Raw genomic sequence first — 24,903 nt, 5'->3', positions numbered from 1 at the left:
GCTTTTATTACTCAGGACAGACCGGAGAGGAAGCAGGCCACAGTACAGACAAGTAGTGATGCAGCTGTTTAGATGCATCATTACTCTACAAAATACTTAATTCCAGTCAACAAAATATTCTTTATTTATGCCTATTAGTCCAGACAAACAGGAGCTGACGACGCGCAGCCCCACCCTGAAACCGGAGAACCACTACAGTACTTTTGTTCTGTTTTGTTATGAGATTCTCTGAAATTACACGTTTGCATCAGTCTTAAACTTTCACACACACTCACACACACACTATGCACTCACAGTTGAGAGTAACTGACCTCAAGAAATACAAGTGTAACAAAAAAAGCAAATTTAAGCACACATGAATGGTTCTGTTGAAAGAAGAAATACTTCCCCACGCCATTTCTGTTTTTATTCAAAACTCAATTAAAAATCAACTTCATTCTTAATTCGGTTTTCCTTTTATTTCCAATTTACATCAATTAGAAGTGTAACAAAATAAAAACAAAAATGATCATGATCATAATAAAATTAATTAAAAAAATGTACACGCCCTCACACACACAGAGACAACCCACCCTGGTTGTTTTAGAGCGACCATCCTCTTGAGTCCCGCGTACAGCTTTGGGGTCTGGACTCCAGAGGAGGCCTCCAAGTAGCCCCTGTCTCCCCTGTCTTACCCGACTGCACCCCTCCTCCAGGGTGGAGTGTGAGTGTGTTGTGTGAGGCTAGTGGGAATTAAGGGTGGGGGGCGTTTGGTGAATTACAGAACTCATAGCACCTTCTGAAGAGAGAGCAACCCAAAGCAAAGATGGCCATTCAGATCCACCTGAAAGCTAATTTTTTGGTCAGCTCAGATTTAAAACTCTACATTTTCACTTTGTTTTTCAGCGTGAGGTAGCTTTAAACAATCTGGATGACTACAATAAAGAGCAAAACAAATTTCCCTCAAATTCTTCAAAACAAATTTTGGATGAGAACTGGGCAAATCGCCTTCTTCTGATGGGCAGTCAAGGGGTACAGGACATTGAAACACACATCCCAAATGTAACCTCATGTTCCAAAAAGTGTTGGTGTGCATATAGACACATGTACACACATAATGTGGAAATATATATAAAACCATCTGGTTGCTTATAAACACAGACTTTTACAACAATAGAACCAAGGATTTATAATACACAGTAAAGGTTTTGCTCCTGCTTATGATGGACAGGCCTGGAGCACCTGCATTTGATTTTACTTACTGAGAATATTTTTTTGGTCTACACTGATTCAAAATGCCGTATTAGTGTGTCAGGAGGGAAACAGGGAGGGAGGTGGAGTAGGACTGGGACAGAGGTTGTGCGGCTGTTCTGTAGTGGAAAGGGGCTTGTAATACTTACAAAGTAAACCCGTCCAGTCCTACCTCAACTCTGCCCATTCAGGTTAGACAATAAATAAGTGACATCAAGTCATGTTTCTGTTCTCCATAACTTGTTCGCTTGGTCCCTCTTCCTCCTGGCTCGGACTCATTCCCGTCAACAGTGGGCCATGGGAAACATGACTGGATCTCAGGAAGCGGGTTGACAGAGAATGCTGGTGTGATGTACAGATATTGCCGGTGCCCTTCAGTGCTAACATCCAGGGAGTACAACTTGGAGAGCACTTCGTTGTGAGAGAAAAAGTATCAATTTTCTTTATAATTTCCAGTCGTCTTTATTGTGGAAGTGTGTGTAGTGTTTCATGGTTGAGTTTATTTGTTTCCTGTTATTTTGGGGGGCCATTGTGATATTCCACTTTACAAGAAGCAGACTGCGCCTACATCCACTCCGAACTCCTGATCCGCTCCTCCGATATCCATAGGAGCAATGTCCACAATTGGCAGACGGGAGGTTTTCTGTGTTTTGTACTCAAAGACAGTCTTGCCCCACCGGTCTGTATGTTTCTGTTGGTTAAGAGTAGAGAAATGTGTCAACAACAGTCTAAGCATATGACAATTACATATATAAAACTTAAGAGAAAGAATATTTTCTGGCTCTATTCTGCAGCTCTCACCTTGCAGCCATCCTCCAACACGCTGTATGTGAAGCGGCTGTTGCCCTCTGCGCGGATCTCCACATCGTTGGAGCCCTGCAGCAGCAAAGCCTTCTTCAGGTTGCCTGTAGCCTGATCCATGTAGGCAATGCTGTTCTTGCAGTGGTAAGTGAGGTTCTGGGATGCTTCATTGGACAGAAGCCTCAAGAAGGTCAGCTGGACACTGGCAGCGCTGGCAGCAGGGCCGTCCTGAGAGTAGTCGAACTATACAACCAGACAAGAAGTTGAGGAGTTAATCAGCAGCTCTCATGTTGAGGATAATTTAGTTTTACTTCAGTTTATTGAAAGAAATTACTACAAAGTGTTATACTGTATAATATACTTACATGGAATCCTCCATTCATGGTCTCTCCGAACCAGACATGCTTGCGGTCCTTGCTCTTGCTGGTCCACCAGTTCTTCTTTGGTACCTTGGCGATGCTTGGGTAGACGCAGGTCTCTCCAGTCTCCATGTTACAGAAGACCTTGATGGCATCAGCTGTGCTGCCAATGTTGGGATCAACCCAGTAGTCACCTGGAGAGATGAGAGAAGTGGGTTAACAAGGAGTGAAGCTGAATCACTAAATGCAACTTTGGCAAAAGTTAGATATGTAAATATAAAATTTTTATACATAAGTTTCTTCAGTACACTACATCAGTGAATCCAGAGAATGGATCCCTGTGGAACTCCACCTGTCATACTGTTGCTGTTAAGAGATAAATTTACCAAAAGAGAAAGTCCCACTGGGATCTAGAAGTACAAGAATAGAAGGATTGTCTGAGTCAAAGTTCATATGAACAACACCTGTCCACCCAAACAGGTGTTTTCAGTGAGTTTTCAGGTGTCACGAAAATTCAGGGTGATGTCACTGAAGCACAATCTTTCCACAGACATTATCAGTGCTGTGGTGGTCCTACATCAAGACTAAAGACAGTCAAATTATCTGTGAGGAGTTTGATGATTACTAAGTTGGTTGTAAACATTCTTTCTTTAGGATTTTACTTAGATTTTTGCTCTTTTTTCAACCCAGGACTTAAGAGCATTTTTGACATATTTGAGAAACTAACATCTAAAAGAGAAGTGAGAAGAGAATCACTCACAAGAGGTAATTCACCAGTTAAGAACATGTAGCCTCTTAACATCTACCCTTTTTTTTTTTTTAATTTTTGCTTTTCCATTTGGCATACCCAAATGGAAAAGCTCATAACAGAAGAACTGTGAAGCTAAATGTATGTATTAAGCTTCATTTGAAAGGCAACATCTTCTAGTTTCTTGAAATGTGCTTGTTTAGCATGTGGCTAAAACACAACCAAAACTACATCAGTTCAGTTATGGCTCAAAAAAGTGTTTTTGGTCCTCGTCTATAATGAGTCATAATTGAATAACCATAACTAGGACATGCTTTATGCCAGAACTATGCAAATCACCACATACCCTCTACATCTTGTCAACCACACCTGTATAAAATTCTAGACCTCTAGACCTAACCTTATCGGATCTAGGAGGTTTTTATTTTGTGGTGTCCCTGGTGTCCCTGAACCTCTCTGAAACGTCTCCAAGTGGCCAAATTGTGTCAGTTGTTTTTACTCATTACTGCGTGACGCTAAGCTGCTTACAACTGACTTAAGCAGGTCATCGGTGATCCGGTGGATGTTAAGAGGTTAAAAAAAAAGGCTTACAGGACAAAAGTCAAGACCTAAGCAGACTTCCTTTTCTTTCTTTTTGTCCTTCTTCACCTCCCCCACTACTTACCACTCTTCCACTCAGGGTGGCACAGTTTCAGGTCTCTGCAGGTGCGAGCAGGGTTCTTCTGGGAGCCGTCAGGGCTGCGCAGGTTCTCAATCTGGTTGTTGAGGGACTTGAGTGTGGAATCAACCTCAACGTCGTGCTGTCTCAGGGAGCTGGAGGCCTCATCAGCCCTCATGTACCTGAGAGGATCAGTGGACTTCTCAGTCTGACCAAGACCGGCGAAGGCAGACATATCGATGCCAGGGCCAGGAGGTCCAGGAGGACCGGGGGGTCCGGCATTACCAGGAGGACCCTGAAGGAGGGCAAAAACAGGAAATGGATCAGGCTGTACAATCAGGTGTAGAAAGACAGTATGAAAATATAACATAGGCTTGTAGTGATTGTAGATTTCATTTTTCTAAGCATGTTACATACAGGAGGACCACTTTCTCCAGAGCGTCCACGAGGTCCAGGGGGTCCAATGGGGCCAGGCTGTCCGTTAGATCCATCTTTGCCAGCAGGTCCGCTTGGTCCAGGTGGTCCCTAAAGAAGCAGTGAGTGTTTAAGTAAAAGTCAGCAGATGCTAACATGGTTGTTTAAATATGAAACTTTATTTCATTTCCTGAACTTGTTCAAAGTGTAAAACTACATCAGTTATTTTTTAGATCCACCATGAAGTCTGGGTAAGAAAAAAAATCTGATAAAGTAATTCAAATGCACCAGCAGTTTCCCTCTATTACCCCAATCACCTCCACACCCTTTGTCTTAATATGCATGAAGTTTATTTGTATGGTGACATTTCCCTTCATTTTCCTTATCATGCACAGTGATAATCTAGAATAGATATTAAAGTCCATTTCCGATCTCAGCAGGAGTGGTTTCACAAATCATCAGTCTCCCCCGTCTGTCTGCCTCTTCTCCTCGCAGAGAGTAATTACAAAATGCCTCAGCTGCCCATCTTATCACAGCGGTAGGTAATTAAAGCACGTGGCCTTTCCTGTCCCCATCTTCGTCAGGTGATTGGAGAATTACAAAAAGACTAACCTGTGCCCTTCATTACCATCACATATCTCAGGTATTAAAGCGATAGGACGGAAATGTAATGAGAGTTTTTTTTTTTACTCTGCTCTTTGCTTTTGCTCAGCTTTCTCACCTTAGCACCGCTTGGTCCTGCAGGTCCAGAAGATCCACTATCTCCAGCGGGACCCTGTTTGGACAGACAGAGCAGACCATATTAGTGGGAGAAAAGACAGATGAGATAATACTTACATTATGATTATGTTACTTACAGGAGGTCCAGGAAGACCCTGAAGACCAGTGAATCCACGGTGACCCTTCTGTCCCCTCTCTCCAGCCTCACCAGCCTCTCCCTTGTCTCCACGTGGTCCTTGGGGTCCCTGGAATAAAGGTTTGACATGTATTAAAATCCATGGCTGCATATGTGTAGCACTTTAAAGAACCTAAATCAAATTTGATTAAAACAAACTTAATTATGAGGTTGCAGTTAGAGATGATACTCACAGCCATTCCTCTAGCGCCAGCAGATCCAGGAGGTCCTGCAGGTCCTTGAGCACCCTAAAGAAAGAAAGAAAGGTGTGGGTGTTTCCTCGTATTAACATTAAAAATGAGAATCAGTGCCCAACATTTATTCTATGGTCCCGACAGTGTGTTGTGTTACTTACAGACTCTCCTCTGTCTCCCTGCTTGCCGAGTGGTCCGACGGGTCCAGGAGCACCAGGGGCACCGGGAGCTCCAGGGGCGCCAGCAGGACCGGTGTTACCTCGCTCTCCCTACAGGAGGACACAAGGTAATGAGTCAGGGTAACAAGTAGGACAGCATGGTTGTCATCAAGTCATCTCACCAGCACCAGAACAAACCAGCAGATCAAGTAGATTTTTGTCAAACTGTGATTGGTTGGACTAGTTTCTCTCACCTTGACTCCAGCAGATCCGTCCCTACCAGGAGGTCCATCTGCTCCAGGGGTACCCTGAGATACAGAAACATATTTTTAATGATGTGACATGCAACAATTCAAGAGCACATTTGATTTGTCAAGTATTATTTCCTAATTGTATTGTTAATATGGCCATCCTTTAATTTTCTGCTATTATAAGTCATCATTGTATCTACAACCAGAAAAATTTTGTTAACGAGAAGTTTTTGTTGTTGCTATTGTTTACTTCTGACCTCTCTTCCAGTCTCTCCGGCAGGTCCAGTAAGTCCAGGGGGTCCCACAGGTCCAGGAGGTCCGCGGTCGCCAGCAGAACCAGATGATCCCTGTTTGCCAGGCTCTCCCTAAACACAAAGGAAATATTTGCATAATCAACTTAATAAATGTCAGTAGCTCCTTAGAAATTGAAGGCTCGGAATAATCTGACTTTCAGTGGATCAATATTTTGTGTCACATTACTAAGCAATGAAATCAATCATGAAGATAATAGCAAAAATTCAAGGATAACTAACAAGAGTACAAGAATCAGATTTTAGAAATCATAACAATCTGGCCCTTATCAAATTTTCACAGGAACACAGCTAAACAGAAAACATGCAAGAGGTTACTTACAGAAGGTCCAGGGAGACCAGGGAAGCCTCTCTCTCCACGCTGACCAGGCAAACCAACAATACCACGAGATCCAGCCAGACCCTGAGGACCTGAAGGCCCATCAGCACCCTACAGGAAAGAGAAGACTGAGTCATGAAGTGTTCTTATCTGGCTGTACCTGAGTTCAAAGACCTCCTCATATCAGACTTCTTCCTGATATGAGGAGGAAATCAAACCACAAGAGAGACTCACAGGTGGTCCATCCTCTCCAGGCTCTCCCTTCTCTCCTGGTGCACCAGCAGGTCCACGAAGCCCAGCGTCTCCCTGTCTTCCTGGGGGTCCAGCATCACCACGTGCACCCTTTGGTCCATCTTTACCGCCAGGACCAGCAGGGCCAGGAGCGCCAGGGTTACCCTGTGATGGAAAGACAGAGAATTTCAGCAGGTAAGAAAAACACAAACATGAATCATTTCAAATTGACTCTGCAAACTTATTTCTCTTCTGGGAATTTGTTGTTGATGAAATACTCACATTAGGGCCAGGAGATCCAACTCTGCCAGCAGCACCAGGGAAACCTGTGGCACCCTGTCAATGAGAGAGAGACCTCAGTAAACATAAACATACCCAACCTGTTGACTATGAAGGCAGATTTTATTTTTCCTATTCCCAACAGAGTTACAGCAGCTTACATTAATACTCATCTGGCAAAAAAAACTACTCATATACTGTAGCATACATGCTGTTAGACTGCCACCATTTTGTGTTTAACACACATATCACTGATTATCATTAAATGATACAAGTAGCTTCATTTTAAAGTCGTGTCAAAGTTTTGATGCAAACAATAAAAGAGGAAAATTTTGCTCTGGGGTGATATTATGGTTACTGGGGGGCCGGATTTGGCCCTAGGGCCGCTATTTGGCAACCACTGCTGTATGTTTTTCTGAATGCACAGAATCAAGCTCCTGTAAAATTTTCAAGAATCGCTTTGAACTTTAAAGATAAAGGTATTATCCATTTATATGCTGTCTATGTAAGCTACAGGTGATTTTAAAGTTATCCTCCTATATATTTATCTGACATTATTAGGTTGTTTCCTCAGTTGGCTGAGGAGCGGGGGTCAGTCTTTAACTTTTTCCTTTTCGTATTTGAGAGCCTGAGATGAAGTACTTGCTGATGTGGGTTTGTAAAGCCCAATGTGATATTGTACAGTACTGTGTGTGACATTGAGTCATACAAATAAACTTCACTTGACTTGAATCAGGTCATACATATATATATTTAATCTCTTGCTTGATTACAATATCTGCTTATCCACAGATAAGTAAATAAGTAAATAAGATTTCTGTTGGTAGCAGAGGAATCCCTGCTACCCTTAGTACTTCTGTTTAAGTTAGTGAAGCTAGCTCTATCAAATTTCTAATTAGATCAAAATAGAATCCTTTTTCATATAAATTGGTCTATGTCTACCCACTTGATTTGCCTAATAAATTGATTTATGGTATATTTCATATCCATATTATTTACCCCTGACATTGTGTATGTTGTGTGCAAAAAACACAAATCCTCACAATTGAGAGGCTGGAACTTAGTTTGGTACATTTGTTTGAAAAGTGACTTGATGTTTGATTAATTGATTATCGAAATAGCAGATTCATTTTCTGTCAATCGACTAATCGATTAAACGACTAATCGTTTGAGCTCTTCACTCCTTATCGTGCTTATGTGAAATGTTTTGAGTGATACTGATTTTGTTGCACTTTAGGTAAGTGAAGTGTTGTGAAATGGTTTGTTCATGTGATAGGAGTTACTTACAGGAGCTCCCTGAGCACCACGTGCTCCTTTAGGTCCAGTTACACCAGTGGGTCCCTGAAAAAGAGGAACAGCAAATAATTAATCATCTTCATATTACAATAGAGTGACTTTAGAGAATCTTGTGCCTCATTTTATAAGGTGTTTCCACTGCCAGTTTAATCTGATCCAGAAATGTGACCTAAGGTATATACATCTGGCTTCAGGGTTTTATTTGGGGCAGAGGTCAAGTACCCACCACAGGTCCAGGAGCACCGGATGGTCCCTGAGGTCCAGGAGCCCCAGCTTCTCCCTTCTGTCCACCCTCACCAAGCTCTCCCTTGGCACCAGGCTGACCATCTGCACCCTGAATATTTTAAACAGAACAGTAACAATAGCTGAATGTCAATAAAGGGGAGTAAAAATAGATTTTTGTTCAGTTATTGCATTCAAACAAAATATATCTTGTAGCTTTGAGTTTACTTACAGGAGGTCCAGCAAAGCCAGCAGGCCCAGGAGGACCAGCCTCACCACGGTCACCCTGCAAGAGCACAGAAGAGACGGTCGGTCAGTGCAAGCTTGGGTTCAGATATTGATGCTGTTTGTATCATCAGTTATTCCTTGATTTAAAATAGATCTTCTCCAAATCTTCCCTGCATTTACAAAAAAGCTCCCTGCCTGCTCCAGCATTAAATAACATAACATTAAATATAGATAAGTAATTACAAAGGGGAAAATGGGGCAAAAAATGGCAGTTGTCATCCTTTCCTGCCTCCATATTCACAACTATGTTACTCTAGCTGTAATGCAAGTTGCAAACAATCTTGGAGTGACAGCAAAATAACCAATTCTGGTCTGATCATACATTTACATAGTCAGGTCTGTCATGAAAGGTAAAAAAGGAACCCATCTCTCATAAAACCCTTTAACTTTACCTCTCACCATGTGTGTTTTTTGAGGCTAAAACTGAAACATCTCTTTGTGTTTCAAAATTATGAATCAAAATATTTAGAGAGTCTCAATCTTGTTCCATTTGAGTTTTATAATCACTGGAAAATGTCTCTACGCTGTACAAACTCAGCTTGTTGTCTTCCTTGTGGCTGTTTGATCCCCTCTGTTATGTTACTGTCATGCTATTAATCTGTGAGCAACAGCATAATTTTTTCAAGCCCTAGCTTAGTCCCCGACACACACCAGCTGATCAACCTTGGTGTGTACTGTGCATATGACACAAAATATGACAGAGATGCTGTACTTACAGGAGCACCACGAGTACCGGGAGCACCAGAAGGTCCAGAGGGTCCAGTCTCACCCTGAATAGAAGAGAAACAGTCAGCCAATGTAACCAAAATGACCAACAGTTTATTGTAATCAAACTTAGTTGATAATCGTCTTTTAACAATTCAACGTTAACACTGTTATTCTTACCTTGGCACCGTTGGGTCCAGATGGGCCAGGAGGACCGATGGGTCCAGTCAAACCCTGAGAAAGAACAGAATGTGGATGAGTAAGAAGAGCATTTAGGGGTGTTTGAATGTTTTTTGTTTGATGGCTGTCAAAAAAGCATCAATCTGTAATTTAAAAAAAGAAACCAAGAATTTATTTTGAACTCACTCTAGAACCGTCCTTTCCAGGAGCTCCCTCAGGCCCCTTTGATCCGCCGTCACCCTGTTGGACAAAGAGGAAAGCTGCATGTTAAACACACATGAAATTTCTATTTACCCTGTTTACATGTACTATACTAGACACTGAATGATTCACTTTCACTAATTTAATAAAATAAAAGTCTATTGTAACAACTTCTAAAAGAATCTGTTACTCACTCTGTCTCCTTTGGGTCCTGGGATGCCACCAGCTCCTCTCTCTCCGGGCATACCCTGCAGACCGGGGGGTCCCTGGGATCCAGCAGCACCAGCTGGTCCAATAGCTCCCTGAATTAGGATTAGGAGATCACTTGTTAGTCCAAATTTGTCATGTCTGCTAGTTTCCAAAGAACATATTGAATCTGAGGACAGACATACTGTATTTTATAATTGTTGTAAAAAGCCTTAAACTTAAGCAGAGTGCAGGTTCATGTTCAGCATGACCATCAAGGAATAAAAAGACCAGAAGGATCTTCTATATTTCTCTTTGCCCATTCTTTAAGAATATATTGATAATAATCCTGTTTGTGCTTTTCATGATTGAGTAAACAAATAAATCTTTCTGAAGTCACACCAAGGTGTATTTTTAATTATAGTTTTTCAAAACTAATTAATAAACAAGTCTACCTTGACGATTTTAATTGCAATACGTGAGCCTAACTAAAAGTCCTGAGAGGTTAGTTTCATATTGGAGAAAAAGCCTTGATTGGAGATGATACGTTCTTCTGGACTAAATTTGAGTTTTTTCGAGCTGCACATGGGACATGGTAAATACTTTAACACTTGTGGAGGAGGTACTGTTGTATAGCCAGGTATGAAGGATAATCGCTGGCCTGTAAGAAAGGCAGTTAAATAATAATCTGTTTCAGATTCATCCACTGACCTTGGGTCCATCACTTCCGGGTGTTCCAGGAAGTCCACGAGGTCCCTGAAGACCCTGAGCTCCAGCACCACCCCTCTCACCGGGGAAACCACGTTCACCCTGTTAGGAGACAAAAAGACACTGGATCAGTGGGCGAAACAGGAAATGGTAGCAAGTGCTCAGTTGTGTAATGTGAGGAAGAGAAAGTGCTTTGTTGGGATGATAAATTCATGGTGTATGAAAATGTATAAAACAAAAAATGTCATAACTGGCTGTGTGTATAGTACTATTTGCTTTGAAATCATTGGGAATGAAGATGAGAACATGGAAACTCACTCTTGGTCCAACAGCACCAGGAGCTCCACCCTCTCCAGGAACACCCTGCACAGAGAGAAAAAACACGGTTTTATTACAGTTTTTGGAATAATTACACATTCAAACAAATATCTTAAAACTTCTATTAAGTTTTCATTGTTATTCTTAGTATGAACAGCCAGGACAATTAATTTTACAACAAAATATAACCTCTATCCAGAATGCTGCAGTGTAATGAAAGTCATTTGTATGGTGTCGAAAACTGCTCTGCAGTAAGGAATGAGCCTTCTACAGTGCCGCACCGTGGAGAGGTCATTATTATATACACAAAATAAATTGCATCTTCAGCTATTAGTTTGCTTTCCTGTCCGTGACAGCAGAGTAGTTTAGTTATGGAGTGAGTTGAAATTGCTGGGCAGGAAGGAAGTAAGACATCTTAACTCAAGATGTTTAACCTTTCAAATATGTTTTTTTTTAGATATATAGATTTATAAAGTACTTTATTAATTCCAAAGGGAAACTGCAATGTTTCAGCAACAATTTCATTAATATCCTTAGCAATAGCAATTAATAAAAAATATACAATTAATACACCATAACTAAAATAAACTAAATAAAATGAAAATAAAGACTAAAGATAGGATCATAACTTAATCTAAGCTGTGACATTGAACTACTGGAAGAAAATTTGATTCCCAATGCAGGTTGCAGGGTTAATAAGTGATTTTAACTGAAAATGTAATGTGAAAAATGTTGAAACAATGCCAAGATTGATGCGTGTTTAACAGCCAGTTAGAGTATTGGGATATTTAAGGGGCTTCTTGTTGCTTACAACAGCAATTAGAGAGTGTGAGTTAAGTTAGACTGATGCTTGATTGAATAAGCAGCAGTTACCTTTAACATCTTGAACTAGAGGCTGTTTTATCTTGTCTTTCACTCCATTTACTGTATATCTAACCTTATAGCATTCTCCCTTCACATCTCAGCCATGTGTACCATATTGTTATTTTACCAGAAAAGTTTGGCTACTCAGAAATACCATCATTTGGCATGTACTGTAGGTGACACTGTTCAGGCTCTAGGATATTAACAGTTTGTGTCTAGAGGTTAATCAACAAAGATAGAGCAACAGATCCAACAAATCCTAAGCAATCCATTTGTATGAAAATATGTAAATGTTTACCTGATCTCCAGGTTTTCCAGCCTCTCCTGGGGAACCAGATGGTCCAGGCAGACCCTGTCCAACAACGACAAACACATTAGTTATATTAAATCTGTAAATATAGACTAGGTCAAAGTTGGCTGTTTTGCTAAAGAAATGACTGTGTTGATTTTCCTTCACGTACTCTGTTATGACCAGATCTGTAAGTATTTTCCTCTCACATTAGACATTGTATTTATTATTTTGCTTGTCAGACTGCTGAATCTGAGGTATGATGAGAAAATAAACTCACCTGGAAGCCAGAAGGTCCAGGCTGTCCTTGCTCTCCTCTCTCTCCAGCAGGTCCCTGATTAGACCCAAACACAGGTGATCAATCAAGGGTAAAGTCAAGTGAAAACTGAATGTAAGACAGATCTCATTTCATGTAATGATGATGGTTAATTTTAAATAATAGAAAAATAGATGTGCTTTCTAGTGTAGTAGTTGAAGCTCTAAAACCATAACTGAAATACTCACAGCAGGGCCAGGAGGTCCAGCAGGACCAGTCTCACCATCTTTTCCAGACAGACCCTGTTCAGAGAGGAGTACTTACATTATGAAAAGTAATCTGATGACAGAAGATGAGGTATACATTTGTGAGGTTTAAAGGATGATAAAGTATTTAAGGAGAAAATGTACTCACTCTCAGACCAGTACGACCCACAAGACCCTTCTCTCCTGGCTTTCCAGGTTCACCCTGTTGAGGAGAAAACACATTCAATTATCTGTAGAAAGTCTCTTCACCTTTGAGTGCTACAAGGTTTATGACAGTAGTGTTATTTGGCTACTTACATGCTGTATTACTGATTTGTCTTTTAGATTATCAGGTTTTCATGTTATGTGTAATAGTGAAGACACCCCTAGTGCTCCCAATCTACTGTATCCTGACAAACTTACATTGGCTCCCTTTGGTCCAGGGAATCCCATCACTCCAGGCTGTCCACGGGCTCCCTGAGGACCAGGTGGGCCGGGGCGACCATCCTCACCAGAGGCACCCTGTTGAAGGCACAAAAATTAAAAATCAGCACTGAAATACACAGATAATATAGATTAACCTGGGAGTTTAAAGTTGTGATTGCACAAAAAAAGGTCTTCTCAAGTCTAAATAGTGGTTTGTAGGTTGGGCGTGAAGCTCTGTGGCTGGTAAGAGAGCATGTTAACTGTTCTGACTCAAAGCTAGAATGAAATAGTGGACAACTCTACTAGTAAATTGTGAATAACAGTACAAAATATACTTAAGCCTCAGTCAATACAAGGCTTTTGTTTGAGAATGTGCTAAATCGAGTGTTGTGTTCATTGACCTCAGCCGATATTTCCGTTTTTTCTTTAAGCATGTGTAATTTTGCTGAAAAATGTTGCTGATAAGTCGCTCTGAATGGAACAGCTGCTCATTCTTTTCATTTCTAAGTCTCTAATCATGCTAGTAAACTTGTAAATCACTTTCTAAAACACTTTTATGTGCATTTTGTTTCAATGAAAATGTATCAAATTGTGATGCCAGCATATTTTATCAAAGCAAACTGTTGTGAATCATTACAGTCCTAAAAGAGTACTTTACATTTTTTAAAGATCATTGTTGGGAATTCTTGTCATTAATTGACAGTAAAAAGTAGAGAGGCAGACAGAAAATGTAGAGAGAAAGAGAGAGAGAGAGAGATGGTGACATACAACATAGGCCTGTGGGGGGATACAAACTGGGGACCTTGCACTTTATTTGGTACACGTCTAAGACTCCTAGATGCTCTGCAGTCTTTGCTTTTAGTTTTTTAAAACCCTTTATTATTTCAGAACTGCAAGTCTTCATAAGCATGATATGAAGACATACATGAGGATTAACATTGTACTCACAGAGGGTCCAACTTTGCCTTGAGGACCAGCATCTCCGGGACGACCAGTAAGACCCTATGAAAGGCAAATACAATTTTAGAGATTGTCAGTATCATTCAAGAGGGATTAATCATGTTAAACATCCGTCTGCCTTGAGACTAAGAAGACTATGAATGAGTAACACTGTCTGACTGATTCTGGGGTGGTAATGAGGGAAGAAGACTCACTCTGGCTCCGGGAAGGCCAGACTCTCCTGTGCGTCCAGGGTCTCCAGTAGCACCTTTAGGCCCAGCAGCACCAGGAACACCACGGTCGCCAGGGGCACCCTGAAGAAGATAGGACGAAAGAGGCCAATTTTAAATGTGAGTTACCAAGAAGCTGGTAGAAATACGGCAGCTACTTTCATGAACATAACAGCATCTTTCTTGTGCTGCAGTCATTGGAGCACAGATCAAGCCACAATGATAATGGTGTCAGTGAGCTGAAATCAGTTATGACTGTTAAAGAAATGTCATTTTACGCAGGACCCACCTTAGCACCAGCAAGACCATCCTGACCTGGGAAACCACGGTTACCAGGAGCTCCCTGAAAAGAATCACACACGTTTGATTAGTTTCTGCATAAAGTAGCCACAACTAATTCATAATGTCACTTTTTAAAAATGTAATTGTATATTCTGATAACTTACTCTCTCTCCTGGAGGTCCGAGTGGTCCAGCAGCTCCAGGCTCTCCTCTAGCGCCTCTCTTTCCTTCCTCACCAGCAGGGCCAGGGGGACCTTGAGGACCAGCAGGGCCCTGGAATAATCAAGATGTGTCAGTAAATCATTTATCTAGTCTAATTCTAAAATATGTTTTTGTAGTTGCTATGGCATGTATATCTATATATATATCTATATCAATAATCAATGAAATGAACTGTTCAACTCACAAGCTCTCCTTTGGGTCCAGCTTCACCTTTGAATCCAGGAAGACCAGGGTCTCCCTACACATGGCAAGAAAGAAGATGACCACAACAATAAATAATCATAACATGAACAAGTATCGCAGTTTCACAAAGTTTCACAAAGTTTCACAAAGTTTCACAAAGTTTCAGATTTTTCCCAGGTAACTTACAGACTGTCCCTTGGGCCCAAGAGGTCCTGTTGCTCCCTGTGGTCCTGGGGGGCCACGGGGTCCGGGGAATCCAGGAGCACCAGCAATACCAGGTGCACCCTTCAAAGAAGAAAGAAATGGTAAAATATGAGAAATTTAAGTAAAACAGTAATATTTCGAATTATAAAACAAGAGAAGGTAACAGAGGCCTCTAAATTCATGAATAAGGATAGTGGACTTACAGCAGATCCTTTAGCTCCAGGAATACCATCAGTACCGGGGTTACCCTATGAAGACAGTGAATAAAAAGCAATGCATCACAATGTGTCAACAACTGCTAAATACTAAGCACAGTGTAAAGATGGATGGTGTTGTTATATGAGTAAATCAATTTCTGGATGATCAGGATGAGTAATGACAAACAAACCGATGCTCCGGCGGGTCCAGGAGATCCTGGGGTACCAGCCTCTCCGCGGGGTCCCTGTTGGCCTTCAGCTCCACGGGCTCCAGTAGGACCAGCTTCTCCCTGACAGGACACAATAGATGTATCAGTAACAGGCAGAAAAACTGATTTATTCTAACTTTCGTTAACTTGTAAATTCAACGTTTGTACCTCCATATAGGGAAGGGAAGTGTATTTTACATGTTCCCATATGTATGATAGAAAATTGATCTGTCTGAGTTGCAAATGATTTGATCTAAATTATACATTTTTATTTAGTAACATGAATATGACATGATTTAAATCCATGGAGCCTGACTGAATAAACTTTCTGAAAGCACTAGAGGAAGAATTCACTAAGTGGAAAGGCAGAAATTGAAAATGCTGTTTACCACAAATGGTTGAAATGACCTTCACCAGGCTTTTACTGCTGTATTTTCATACATAATGTCTGCAACAGAAGAGAACTGGCTCAGGATACTGTGATCTGTACAAACCTTGGCTCCTGGGGATCCTGGGAAACCGGGAGCTCCAGCAGGACCAACAGGCCCCTGTAGACAGAACAAAAATATGAATGTTAGGGCTCATGTCTGATGAAAAAATCACTTTGTTGCTGTGTCATCAAAAAACATTTTAAATTAAAAATCAATTGGATGAATTGGATGCAAAATTGTAACTATGATACGTACAGGTGGACCAGCAGGACCGGGCAAGCCATCATTTCCACGGGCACCCTAAAGAGTGAAAAGACAGGATAGTCAGGTACACCAGTCACCATGAAGAGACCATTCAATAATTATGTTATATTATTATATTGGATTGAAGCAATATAAAACTGTTACTCACTGCAGCTCCAGCAGCTCCAGGACGTCCCCTCTCGCCAGGCAGACCACGTGGACCCTGTAACAGAAAACAAACTTATTCAGTTTTTCTTGATCATTATAAGACATATAGCTTAAATTTACAAAGCTGTTATTTGTCTTATCTTCATTTTTACATCACACAACTTTAAAAACTAAAGTAGAATGACGTGGAACTGAAATTGAACAGCGTAACAGTTCTGTTCCTGTTTTATTATTATAATTACTATTATTATTAAAACCCAGAATAATCTGAACAGGAAGACCAGATAAAGCATTGGAGACTCACCATGGGTCCAGGGGCACCGTTCTCTCCTGCAGCACCAGACTCACCCTGATAAGAGAAACGATTAGAAGAGGAACGAGGGAAACAATGGAAACAATAACTGAATAATGGAAATATGGATTTTTTTTAAACATTTGATGCTCTTACCTTGGCTCCTGCGGCACCAGTCTCTCCCTTTGCTCCATCCAGACCAGGATGACCCTACAGAGAAAGGTGACAGGCCTCATCAGGACTCACACTCATTAATCAGTCCTCAGGTGTAAACAATGAGCAGCTATGAGCTCTGTCTCTCATATGATATTGAGCACTTAGTTATACTGTTTCTTTTGTTAAGCACTTACTCTGTGTCCTTTGATTCCAGGAAGTCCAGGAGTTCCAGGGAATCCACGAGCTCCCTGAAATAAAAATACAAAAGATATTGATGAGGACTATTTCATTAACCTCTATTTACCTTTCCTGACTTTAAAATGTGAGTTGACAGCAGCTGAAAGTATGAGGTGATCAATTATTTGCTCACCTGAGGCCCAGCAGGTCCACGCTCACCAGGTTTTCCAGGTTTGCCAGCCTCACCCTGGGAACAAGCAGGAAGTGGAAGGGTTATTTATAACTGCAATGCACTTCACTGTGGTGGAAAGTTACTGTATACATGCAGCCAGTATTCTGTGAATTTTTTACTTTCGGCAGTGTAGTGAAGAGATAGACAGAGCCCCCTGGTGGTACATGTAGTTTATATTGTATGTATTTATGACTTATTCATCTCATTTTAAAAGACTGGTGTGATATAGTGAAATGAAAGTAAGAAAATAAGTAAACATGGTTCCTTTGGAACATTAGAGCTTTTTTTTTTTTTACTGAGAAATACTATATTTTATGCTGTTAAAGTAAAATGTGGTGCTGTTGTGTTAAACAGCAGATTTTATGCATTATGCTTATGTTTTAATTAGCTGTGGGTTTCAGTGAGATTTTGCGTGAGAAATGACTGTTTGCTGGATCCTAAATGATGTATCTAGCACATGTAGTTCAAGCCTTGACTCTTACATCACTTCCTGGTTTTCCAGAAGGTCCGGGTGGTCCACGAGGTCCCATTGATCCCTGTTATAAAACAAAGAAAGATAAATCATTAGTGACAGTTATCTACTTGATCCACATAAAGACAATTAGAAATGTTTATGTGATGCAAAATGTAAACACTGCTCTCATAGTTTCCATATGTTGAACTAAATAATTCCCTACAGCTCAAATGTTGGTGATTTCCACTCAGTACGTGATGTTAAACAGCAATGAACTCTACAATCTCTAGAATCATTTTAAGCTAAAATAAACTTTAATATTACTATGTTTCTATTCATCAACAGATGCTGTTGGTAAACCCCAAACATAACAACAAATCTGAGGAGTACAGTCTGTCTGATAGATACACAGATGCATTCTGGGATTCTTATGTTAATACTTACAGCTGGACCAGGCTCTCCAGCCTCTCCAGGGGAACCTTGGAAACCCTGTGGCCCCTATAGGTGCAAATGACAAAGAACAGTATTAGTATTTCTGTATATTTCCCCATTAGCTGATCAACTGTAATGACCAATCACACAGTGATTTAGTGCTGCAAATATTGTACTTACAGGAGCTCCAGTAGGTCCAGGAGGACCACGAGGACCCATAGGACCCTGCAAGAGAAACACAGGACATATAGAGAAATTAATTTACCTGCCATCCATTTTTACCTCACAGTGCGACAAAATAGGTAACTTGCATAAAGAACTTAACATCCTGTGCTATAACAGTGATATACAATGTAAACCAAGCTGCTTTTTGGGCTCAAAGAATTTCAGAAAACATATCTTTAGGTTTAAAGTAGCTAGACCCCACAATACCTCTCCTATAAAAACTTGAAGAAAAAAATTCTAAGGATTTTTAATGTGTAGTATATTTTTTTGAATATGATTTTTGTGTGCATATTTTAATGTGGTTCACACTCAAACACACTTGTTTTAATGAGTGTAAAATTCTGCTCTAATTCAATGACAACCATTAATGTTTAGTCAGCTGAAATCTCTGCATCAGAGTGAAACTATTTAGCCACAAGGTGGCAGCATTGCAAAGATCTCCATGAACGTGTGGGGTTTATTTTTAACAGCAGCAACTCTGAAAGTAAGCTAAATGTCAGAAAAGAGGGTTTGTCACTGTGACAGATGAACTCTCTCCACACCAAAAACAAACACACACACTCTGCTGAACCCACTGTACACAGAACTTACCATTGGTCCTTGCATCACACCCATCTGAGCACCTCCAGCCTTCTCATCAAAACCTCCAGCCATCTGAGCAGCAAAGTTCTGTAAACAGACAGAGAATCAGAGTCAGTTTGTGTAGTTTATCCAGCCTGAGCTGCCTGAACCAAGTGGGACATTTACACAGCCGCAAGTCAACAACATGGTCTGAATTACCGACTTCAATGGTAGCTCAGTTACTATAAAAGAAAACACACAGAGAACATTTACTTTCGCTTGATCCCTGCTAAAGAAAAGCACCATTATCACCCTGAACTTTTCTATGACAGCATGAGTGTCAGTAAAACTGCAGTATGCTGAACTGCTTGTTCAGGTGTTCTCTTTTTTTGTGTATTTAAATCTCCCTCTTTCCTCTTTGATAAATAAAATATTTTTTTGTACTAATTTTAAGCTGTTTCCATGTATGGGTTGAGTCAGTTTCAGAGCACAGACATACATTCATCAGTTCCATGCTTTACTTTGCAAATAGAGCAAACAAAGGATTTAGTGATGGAAAAACACTGATAATGATTGTGATTTATGTCAACAATATATCATTCAATCATATATATAAGACCCCAGTCTTCTTGTTTATCCAAACATTTTCAACCACTGTGTTGTGCGATATGAAGGTAACATTATAGTGTTTGGACTTAAATCTGAGGGAGGAAAGGTAGGTTTGGTAAATTGTTACTAATGCCATGTATAAGTTCCCTTTAGACTCACCCCTCCAAGCCCTGGTGGTCCAGGTGGTCCAGGTGGGCCAGCAGGTCCGGGGTTTCCAGGGGTGCCAGGCTCACCATCTCTTCCTCGAGGTCCAGGATTTCCCTAGGGAAAAAAAGGAAGGGACATTTGCTCTAAGTTACCGGACAGATTCAAGAAGATTTCAGGTAAGAAATGATAACTGTGAGAAGAAGGAGAAGCTAAGATCCTGGCAGGATAAAACCACCATCTGAATGACTTCAACCATCTGATGTGCACTGGTTTGTGTTAACTAGCAAGACTTCAGCATTAATTCTATCCTATAAGTTATAAAATATGTTTCTTCTCTTGTCTTTCCTCATCATATGATTCTTACAACCCACACAGGTACATGGAACTGTCTTCCCTAATAATAACCTGTTACAATAGTTTGTTGTTTGTTTTATCAATGCCTTTTACAATTTGGATGTTCCCATGCTTAAGTACACACACTCTACCACTGCAATGATCAGTCCGGCTGTTGCTTGACCCAATATTTAATGGCTCATTGTAACCATACACATTAATGTGAGGCAATTTCTTCTGGATGATGTATTGAGTGGATTTTATTTATGGACGCAGTGTATTGTCTCTTACCTTATCACCCTTAGCGCCAGCTTCTCCACGTGGTCCCTGCTCACCTGGGGGGCCCTGTAGAAACAAAGACATTTGTCTTAGCAACATTCACAGTATGCCTAAAACACATATTCAGAGCAAGAAACATGCAATTGTGCTCCAACAAACATCATCATCATAAGATGCTCAAATAAGTATAGAATGAAAATAGTAAACTTTCCTGTGTTTTTAGTAATCTGGATAAATTAATAAAACATGTGATATTTACCATAGGGCCTGATGGTCCTCTTGGTCCTACAACCTGCACAATGGTGAAAAATAAAACTTTATCACGAATGACTCATTATTAGAAGACCAATCTTTCATACTGTGTCCAGTGGTGCCAGTTTCTGAACAGCTAAATGCAGAGAAGAACATTCCAACTTTGTAGGAGGCGGATGTCAAGCTTAAAACAAAATCTGATGAGGATTTCATTTGACAGGACAAGTTTTGCTAAAAACATCACCTCTTCTTAACCTCTGGTTTGGCTGACTTAGTTCACCTGACGTGCACTTGCAGGAAAGTTGCTGAGAGGAGCTAAGAGGATTTGATTGGGTTCATTATGTCCGAGGAATGCAGGGTTTTTCCTCATTTAATAGAAAGTCCAATGAGGCATTGTTAGACGTTGTGGATAATCTCTAATGATCCCACATTTCTTCAAGGGAAATGTTTAAAATCGAAGGGAAAGTGGGATAACCGATAAACAAAGAAACAATGGACAATTTTTCAGGGTTTGTGGATAACTCTAAGTCAAGATACAAATATAAAAAACTATCAATCATTTTAATAAATAAGATCTGGAGAAATACTGTAGTTAACTGCATTGGTGATTAATATGAGCACCAGTTTTAGACATTTAAAGGAAGAAGAAGCAAAATGAAACTCTGTAATAAGTCCAAATAAAACCAATAGAGGCTATGAGGTTGGATTGGGCAACTTGTAGTTAACATCCAGGCCAATAATGAGTTCTTGGACAAGGCAGTTAATGTATAGCAGTGTATTTCAAGCATTACACACATTAACTGTTGCACAGGATTCATACTTACATCTGCAATCTCTCCTGGTTCGCCTTTCTGGCCCTGATTGATAAAAGAAAGAAGCAACATCAGCTGCCTGAAACACTGCCCTGACAAAAGTTACTTTTGCAAATTGTTTTTTGTTGTATGCATGGATATCAGTATTTTCCCACGACCCACTGCCTCACCTTAGCACCAATTGTCTCTGATGTTGCAGATGGATGGATGAAGGGAAAGAAAGAACAACATTAAAAATGGTAAACATTTTAGACACTTGATTGATTTTAATTCTAGTGTGATTCTTAGGAAAGGAGACCTGCATCTGATGATGCTAAAGTGATCAAATACCATTCACCAAACCCGAAGGCAAAGAACCCATCCAGATTATATTAATGATGAGAGAGATGAAGCAGAAGCAAGCATGGACTAGGAGATGAGAATTAAGTGTTTAGATACAATCATTAAGGCAAAATGTGAAAGCAGTTAAGTATTAAATAAGCAACTTGTAACAGCCTTAGTAAAAGCTGGTATCCAATGGACAAACAGACCACGCTTGGCTTACTGAATTAAGCATGGCATCCAGTACCAGTAAGTTGTTTATCTTACAGTATTATGAAAAACTGTTTATATCAAATTTGTTTCAAGTGATCTTAAACTTATTGTTTCTGATGGACTTACTGTGCAGAAACTGCAATGTCAGCAAACCTTTTTGTTGTGTTATGATTTCGATGAAATATAAAAACACATCTCTACATATTCTCTTTTCAGCAGCTTAGTATCAATTTGGCCAGGTAACTGCAATTTTAAAAGGCCTTAAACCTCTGGCACCTTCTATCTAGAAGAGGCCTTATACATAAAGGGTTGGAACAACTTTGGTCTTTCCAATGTTAAGGTTAAGGTTGAAGACACCTTAATTGTGTACAAAACCTCCAAATGTGTCAAATAAATTAATGTGTTGAAGCTCAGTATGAGTGTAGGCTTCATCTCAGTCATGAGTTAAAATGAGCAGAAGCATCTCAAACTGGTTAAGATGAAAACCAGACAACACATTTAAGGATTCATCCAATCCCACATGGAAAACACTTCCATTGGGAGCGAGATAATCCTGATAATGTAGCTTATCTGGTCACCATCAGAACCAAGCATGTAGAGGGCCACTTTGGAATAGGGAACATCAGGTGCTGATTGAGTAGATAATCACAAAACTAAATGATTATCACACCCAGACACGACAGTATAATTAGTGACTACTGCAGCCCTGATCAGGCAAAATATTTGCATCCTGTGGAAGTTCCCCATTCAGAAGTGTTGAGATAAATGCAAGATAAAAGAGTAATTTATTTATGGGTATGTGAATAAATAAATTACAACCAATGGGGGCACTGGCATCAGCAGGGCAGATGGGACAGCACTCTCCAGATGGGATGATAGGGTTGGCACACTCTTTGATCTCCTCGCAGATTATCTCATCACACAGAACCGCTCCGCTGTCACACACACAGATACGACACGGCTCTGGCTTCCAAACATCCTTATCATTATACTGCTGGCCGTCCTGGATGCAGCCACCTGCCTCCTCTGTGGTGACCAGCAGGGGGTGCACGGCAGGTGGACAGGGGAGGAATAAAAGCAATGAGAGGACAGACAGGTTGGTTCAAGAGAAAGTTAGATAAGGAAAGGTATTGGTTTGTGGGTTAGTATAGCAGATGTTATTAAAAAATGGTTTAAGAGAGAGAAGTGGGAATAAGAGGATGTAAGGGGGTCAGGGGGGCAAGGCGAGGAAGTAGGAGGAGTAAAATGGGGGTGAGATCGAGGAGGAGTGGTGAGTAGTGAGTGAAGGGGAGGTATGTAGAAGAAAGAGGGAGAAAGATAAAAGTTATCCTCTAACAAATGAAAGCTCTGAACACTTTATAAAGTATTGCAAAGTATACAAAAGTTGTTGCTCACATTCAAAAAAAATACATGAATAAAACATACGATTCTTAATGAATTTTAATGAATATGGAGTAAGAGTGCTTGTTCCTTTGATGCTCATGAACAGGTGCTTGTTTGACCCATAAATACACTGAGAGTTTTGTACAAATCAGTAGCTGTGGAGCACAAGTACAACTCACAAGTTTTAAATATAACTTATGAAGCAGACAGGAAAACACCACAGGCCTGCTCTGCTGCTTGTATGAATGAGCCTCTCTTACAGGGATACTGTGCCCAATTGACAAGCTGCTGCCTTAAGTAAACAGGGGGTCCTTCTAAATTTCTCCATCTGGATCCCATAGCTGTGTTAAGCACCAGTGCAAACACATTGGGGAATTAAGAATGGGTGATTTGTTTGGCTGGCTCTACTAACTGCTGCTGTTTGTTTTTTAAGCATATTTGTGAAAGTGATACTTTGCACATACATGTTACAAGACAAGCTTAATTCATGATTAGAAATGGAGTTTGGCTACTTGAAACTGAAAACTTTTCTTTCTACTCCACCACTGTTTCTTTTTTTAGTTTAACTTTTGGATTAACACAATGCCAACAGCCAATTAAAGCCAGAAGACAGAGAATTTAAGAGGCAGGAAATACAAAGAAAAAAGGCCAAAGTCCATCTTGCTATAAATACCACTATATGTCCCTCAACTGTTGACTCCCTGCTGTGCACCCTGTCCTGTGCCCTCCTGAGTTCAGAACTGCCGCTCCCTTCCTGCTACCCTTTGAGCCTGCTAGTCTGAGGTCAAGCACTGTGTGACCCTGTCACTTCACATCATGAAAACCCAGACTCTGCTCCAGCCAAACCCTGCGTGTGAGGTTAATTACACATGTCTTTAAAAAAAACAAAAAACAATTAGACTCACTTTTAACTTGCCTATAAATTGCTCAAGACTAATTTTCTGGAAAATCTTGAACAATGTTAACTTAACAGACAAGTGTTTCAAAGTATCCAAAGGCATTTAAGGCACCAAGATACTCTATAAAGCAGAATTGCTGCTGAGAACTGGCTCAGCAATTAGAGCAAACAACAGGAAAGGCTGAACGGTAGGACCCAGGTGAGAACAAATGGACACTTGTTCACCTGGTCCTCCATCCCACACAGATGTGCCTTGACAGCCTCACCTCTCCTACAAAAATAAATGGCTTACTTGGAAAGACCACCGGACTGCCTGACAATATGCACACACATCATCAGAAACAGTTAACAACTACTACATTATACATGTAACTGGCCACAGCAAAAAAACACTGTATCCCAGCCTGACAGAGTTGTGCTCTTCATATTCTTCATCTGATTTATTCTCCAACATTCTTCTAAAACATCAGGTAGAGAAGATTGGGATGGCAACAAAAAGTTGGTAATGTCATCACAGTAACAATCCAAATTTTTTTGCAAGTAAAAAGACAAAGATCAAGAAAACTGTGCAACTTACGGTCGTCCTCTTCTTGACATCTGACCACGGATAGTAAAACAACTTGGGATGCTACAAGTAGCAGAACAGTCCTTGAGTCCACAAAGCTGAACATGTCTAAATATTAGACATGCAGGAGCTTGGGTGAGAAGTGAAGGGATGGAGGAGACCAGGCTTTCAGTCAGTGGTGTGTAAGTGTGTGTTCCCAGAGACTAATGGTACCATGCAGTCA

The 24,903-nt window shown here is 40.5% G+C and overlaps 1 protein-coding gene across 1 annotated transcript; it reads right to left on the bottom strand.

Moving 5' to 3' along the window:
* Window positions 1-47: 47 nt before the first annotated feature.
* Window positions 48-24,903, bottom strand: col2a1a (collagen, type II, alpha 1a). Its single transcript, XM_042409944.1, has 54 exons — window positions 24,693-24,903; window positions 22,654-22,860; window positions 21,471-21,487; window positions 21,313-21,345; window positions 20,496-20,528; window positions 20,249-20,302; window positions 19,637-19,738; window positions 18,899-18,976; window positions 18,263-18,307; window positions 18,095-18,148; window positions 17,679-17,732; window positions 17,158-17,211; window positions 16,982-17,035; window positions 16,788-16,841; window positions 16,644-16,688; window positions 16,341-16,394; window positions 16,184-16,228; window positions 15,992-16,045; window positions 15,480-15,578; window positions 15,295-15,339; window positions 15,074-15,172; window positions 14,889-14,942; window positions 14,648-14,755; window positions 14,491-14,544; window positions 14,187-14,285; window positions 13,981-14,034; window positions 13,030-13,128; window positions 12,776-12,829; window positions 12,610-12,663; window positions 12,386-12,439; window positions 12,115-12,168; window positions 10,953-10,997; window positions 10,638-10,736; window positions 9,935-10,042; window positions 9,726-9,779; window positions 9,540-9,593; window positions 9,371-9,424; window positions 8,599-8,652; window positions 8,371-8,478; window positions 8,136-8,189; window positions 6,852-6,905; window positions 6,573-6,734; window positions 6,342-6,449; window positions 5,966-6,073; window positions 5,712-5,765; window positions 5,461-5,568; window positions 5,300-5,353; window positions 5,068-5,175; window positions 4,932-4,985; window positions 4,214-4,321; window positions 3,803-4,091; window positions 2,397-2,584; window positions 2,032-2,274; window positions 48-1,921 (listed from the first exon to the last, which is right to left on the bottom strand). The coding sequence occupies exons 1-54, from the start codon at window positions 24,784-24,786 to the stop codon at window positions 1,775-1,777; spliced, it is 4,473 nt and encodes a 1,490-aa protein (XP_042265878.1). The 5' UTR covers window positions 24,787-24,903; the 3' UTR covers window positions 48-1,774.

Source organism: Thunnus maccoyii, chromosome 4 (assembly GCF_910596095.1).
Source record: "Thunnus maccoyii chromosome 4, fThuMac1.1, whole genome shotgun sequence".
Lineage (NCBI taxonomy): Eukaryota > Metazoa > Chordata > Actinopteri > Scombriformes > Scombridae > Thunnus > Thunnus maccoyii.
This window is presented reverse-complemented; position numbering and strand designations above follow the sequence as displayed.

Coding starts and splice junctions, on each gene's coding strand:
- col2a1a (XM_042409944.1), bottom strand. CDS start 24,786: ATGTTCAGCTTTGTGGACTCAAGGACTGTTCTGCTACTTGTAGCATCC. Junction 8,190..8,370: donor CCGGTGCTCCTGGACCTGTG/GTGGGTACTTGA, acceptor CCTCTTTTTCAG/GGACCCACTGGTGTAACTGG. Junction 5,766..5,965: donor CCGGAGAGACTGGAAGAGAG/GTCAGAAGTAAA, acceptor TCTGTATCTCAG/GGTACCCCTGGAGCAGATGG.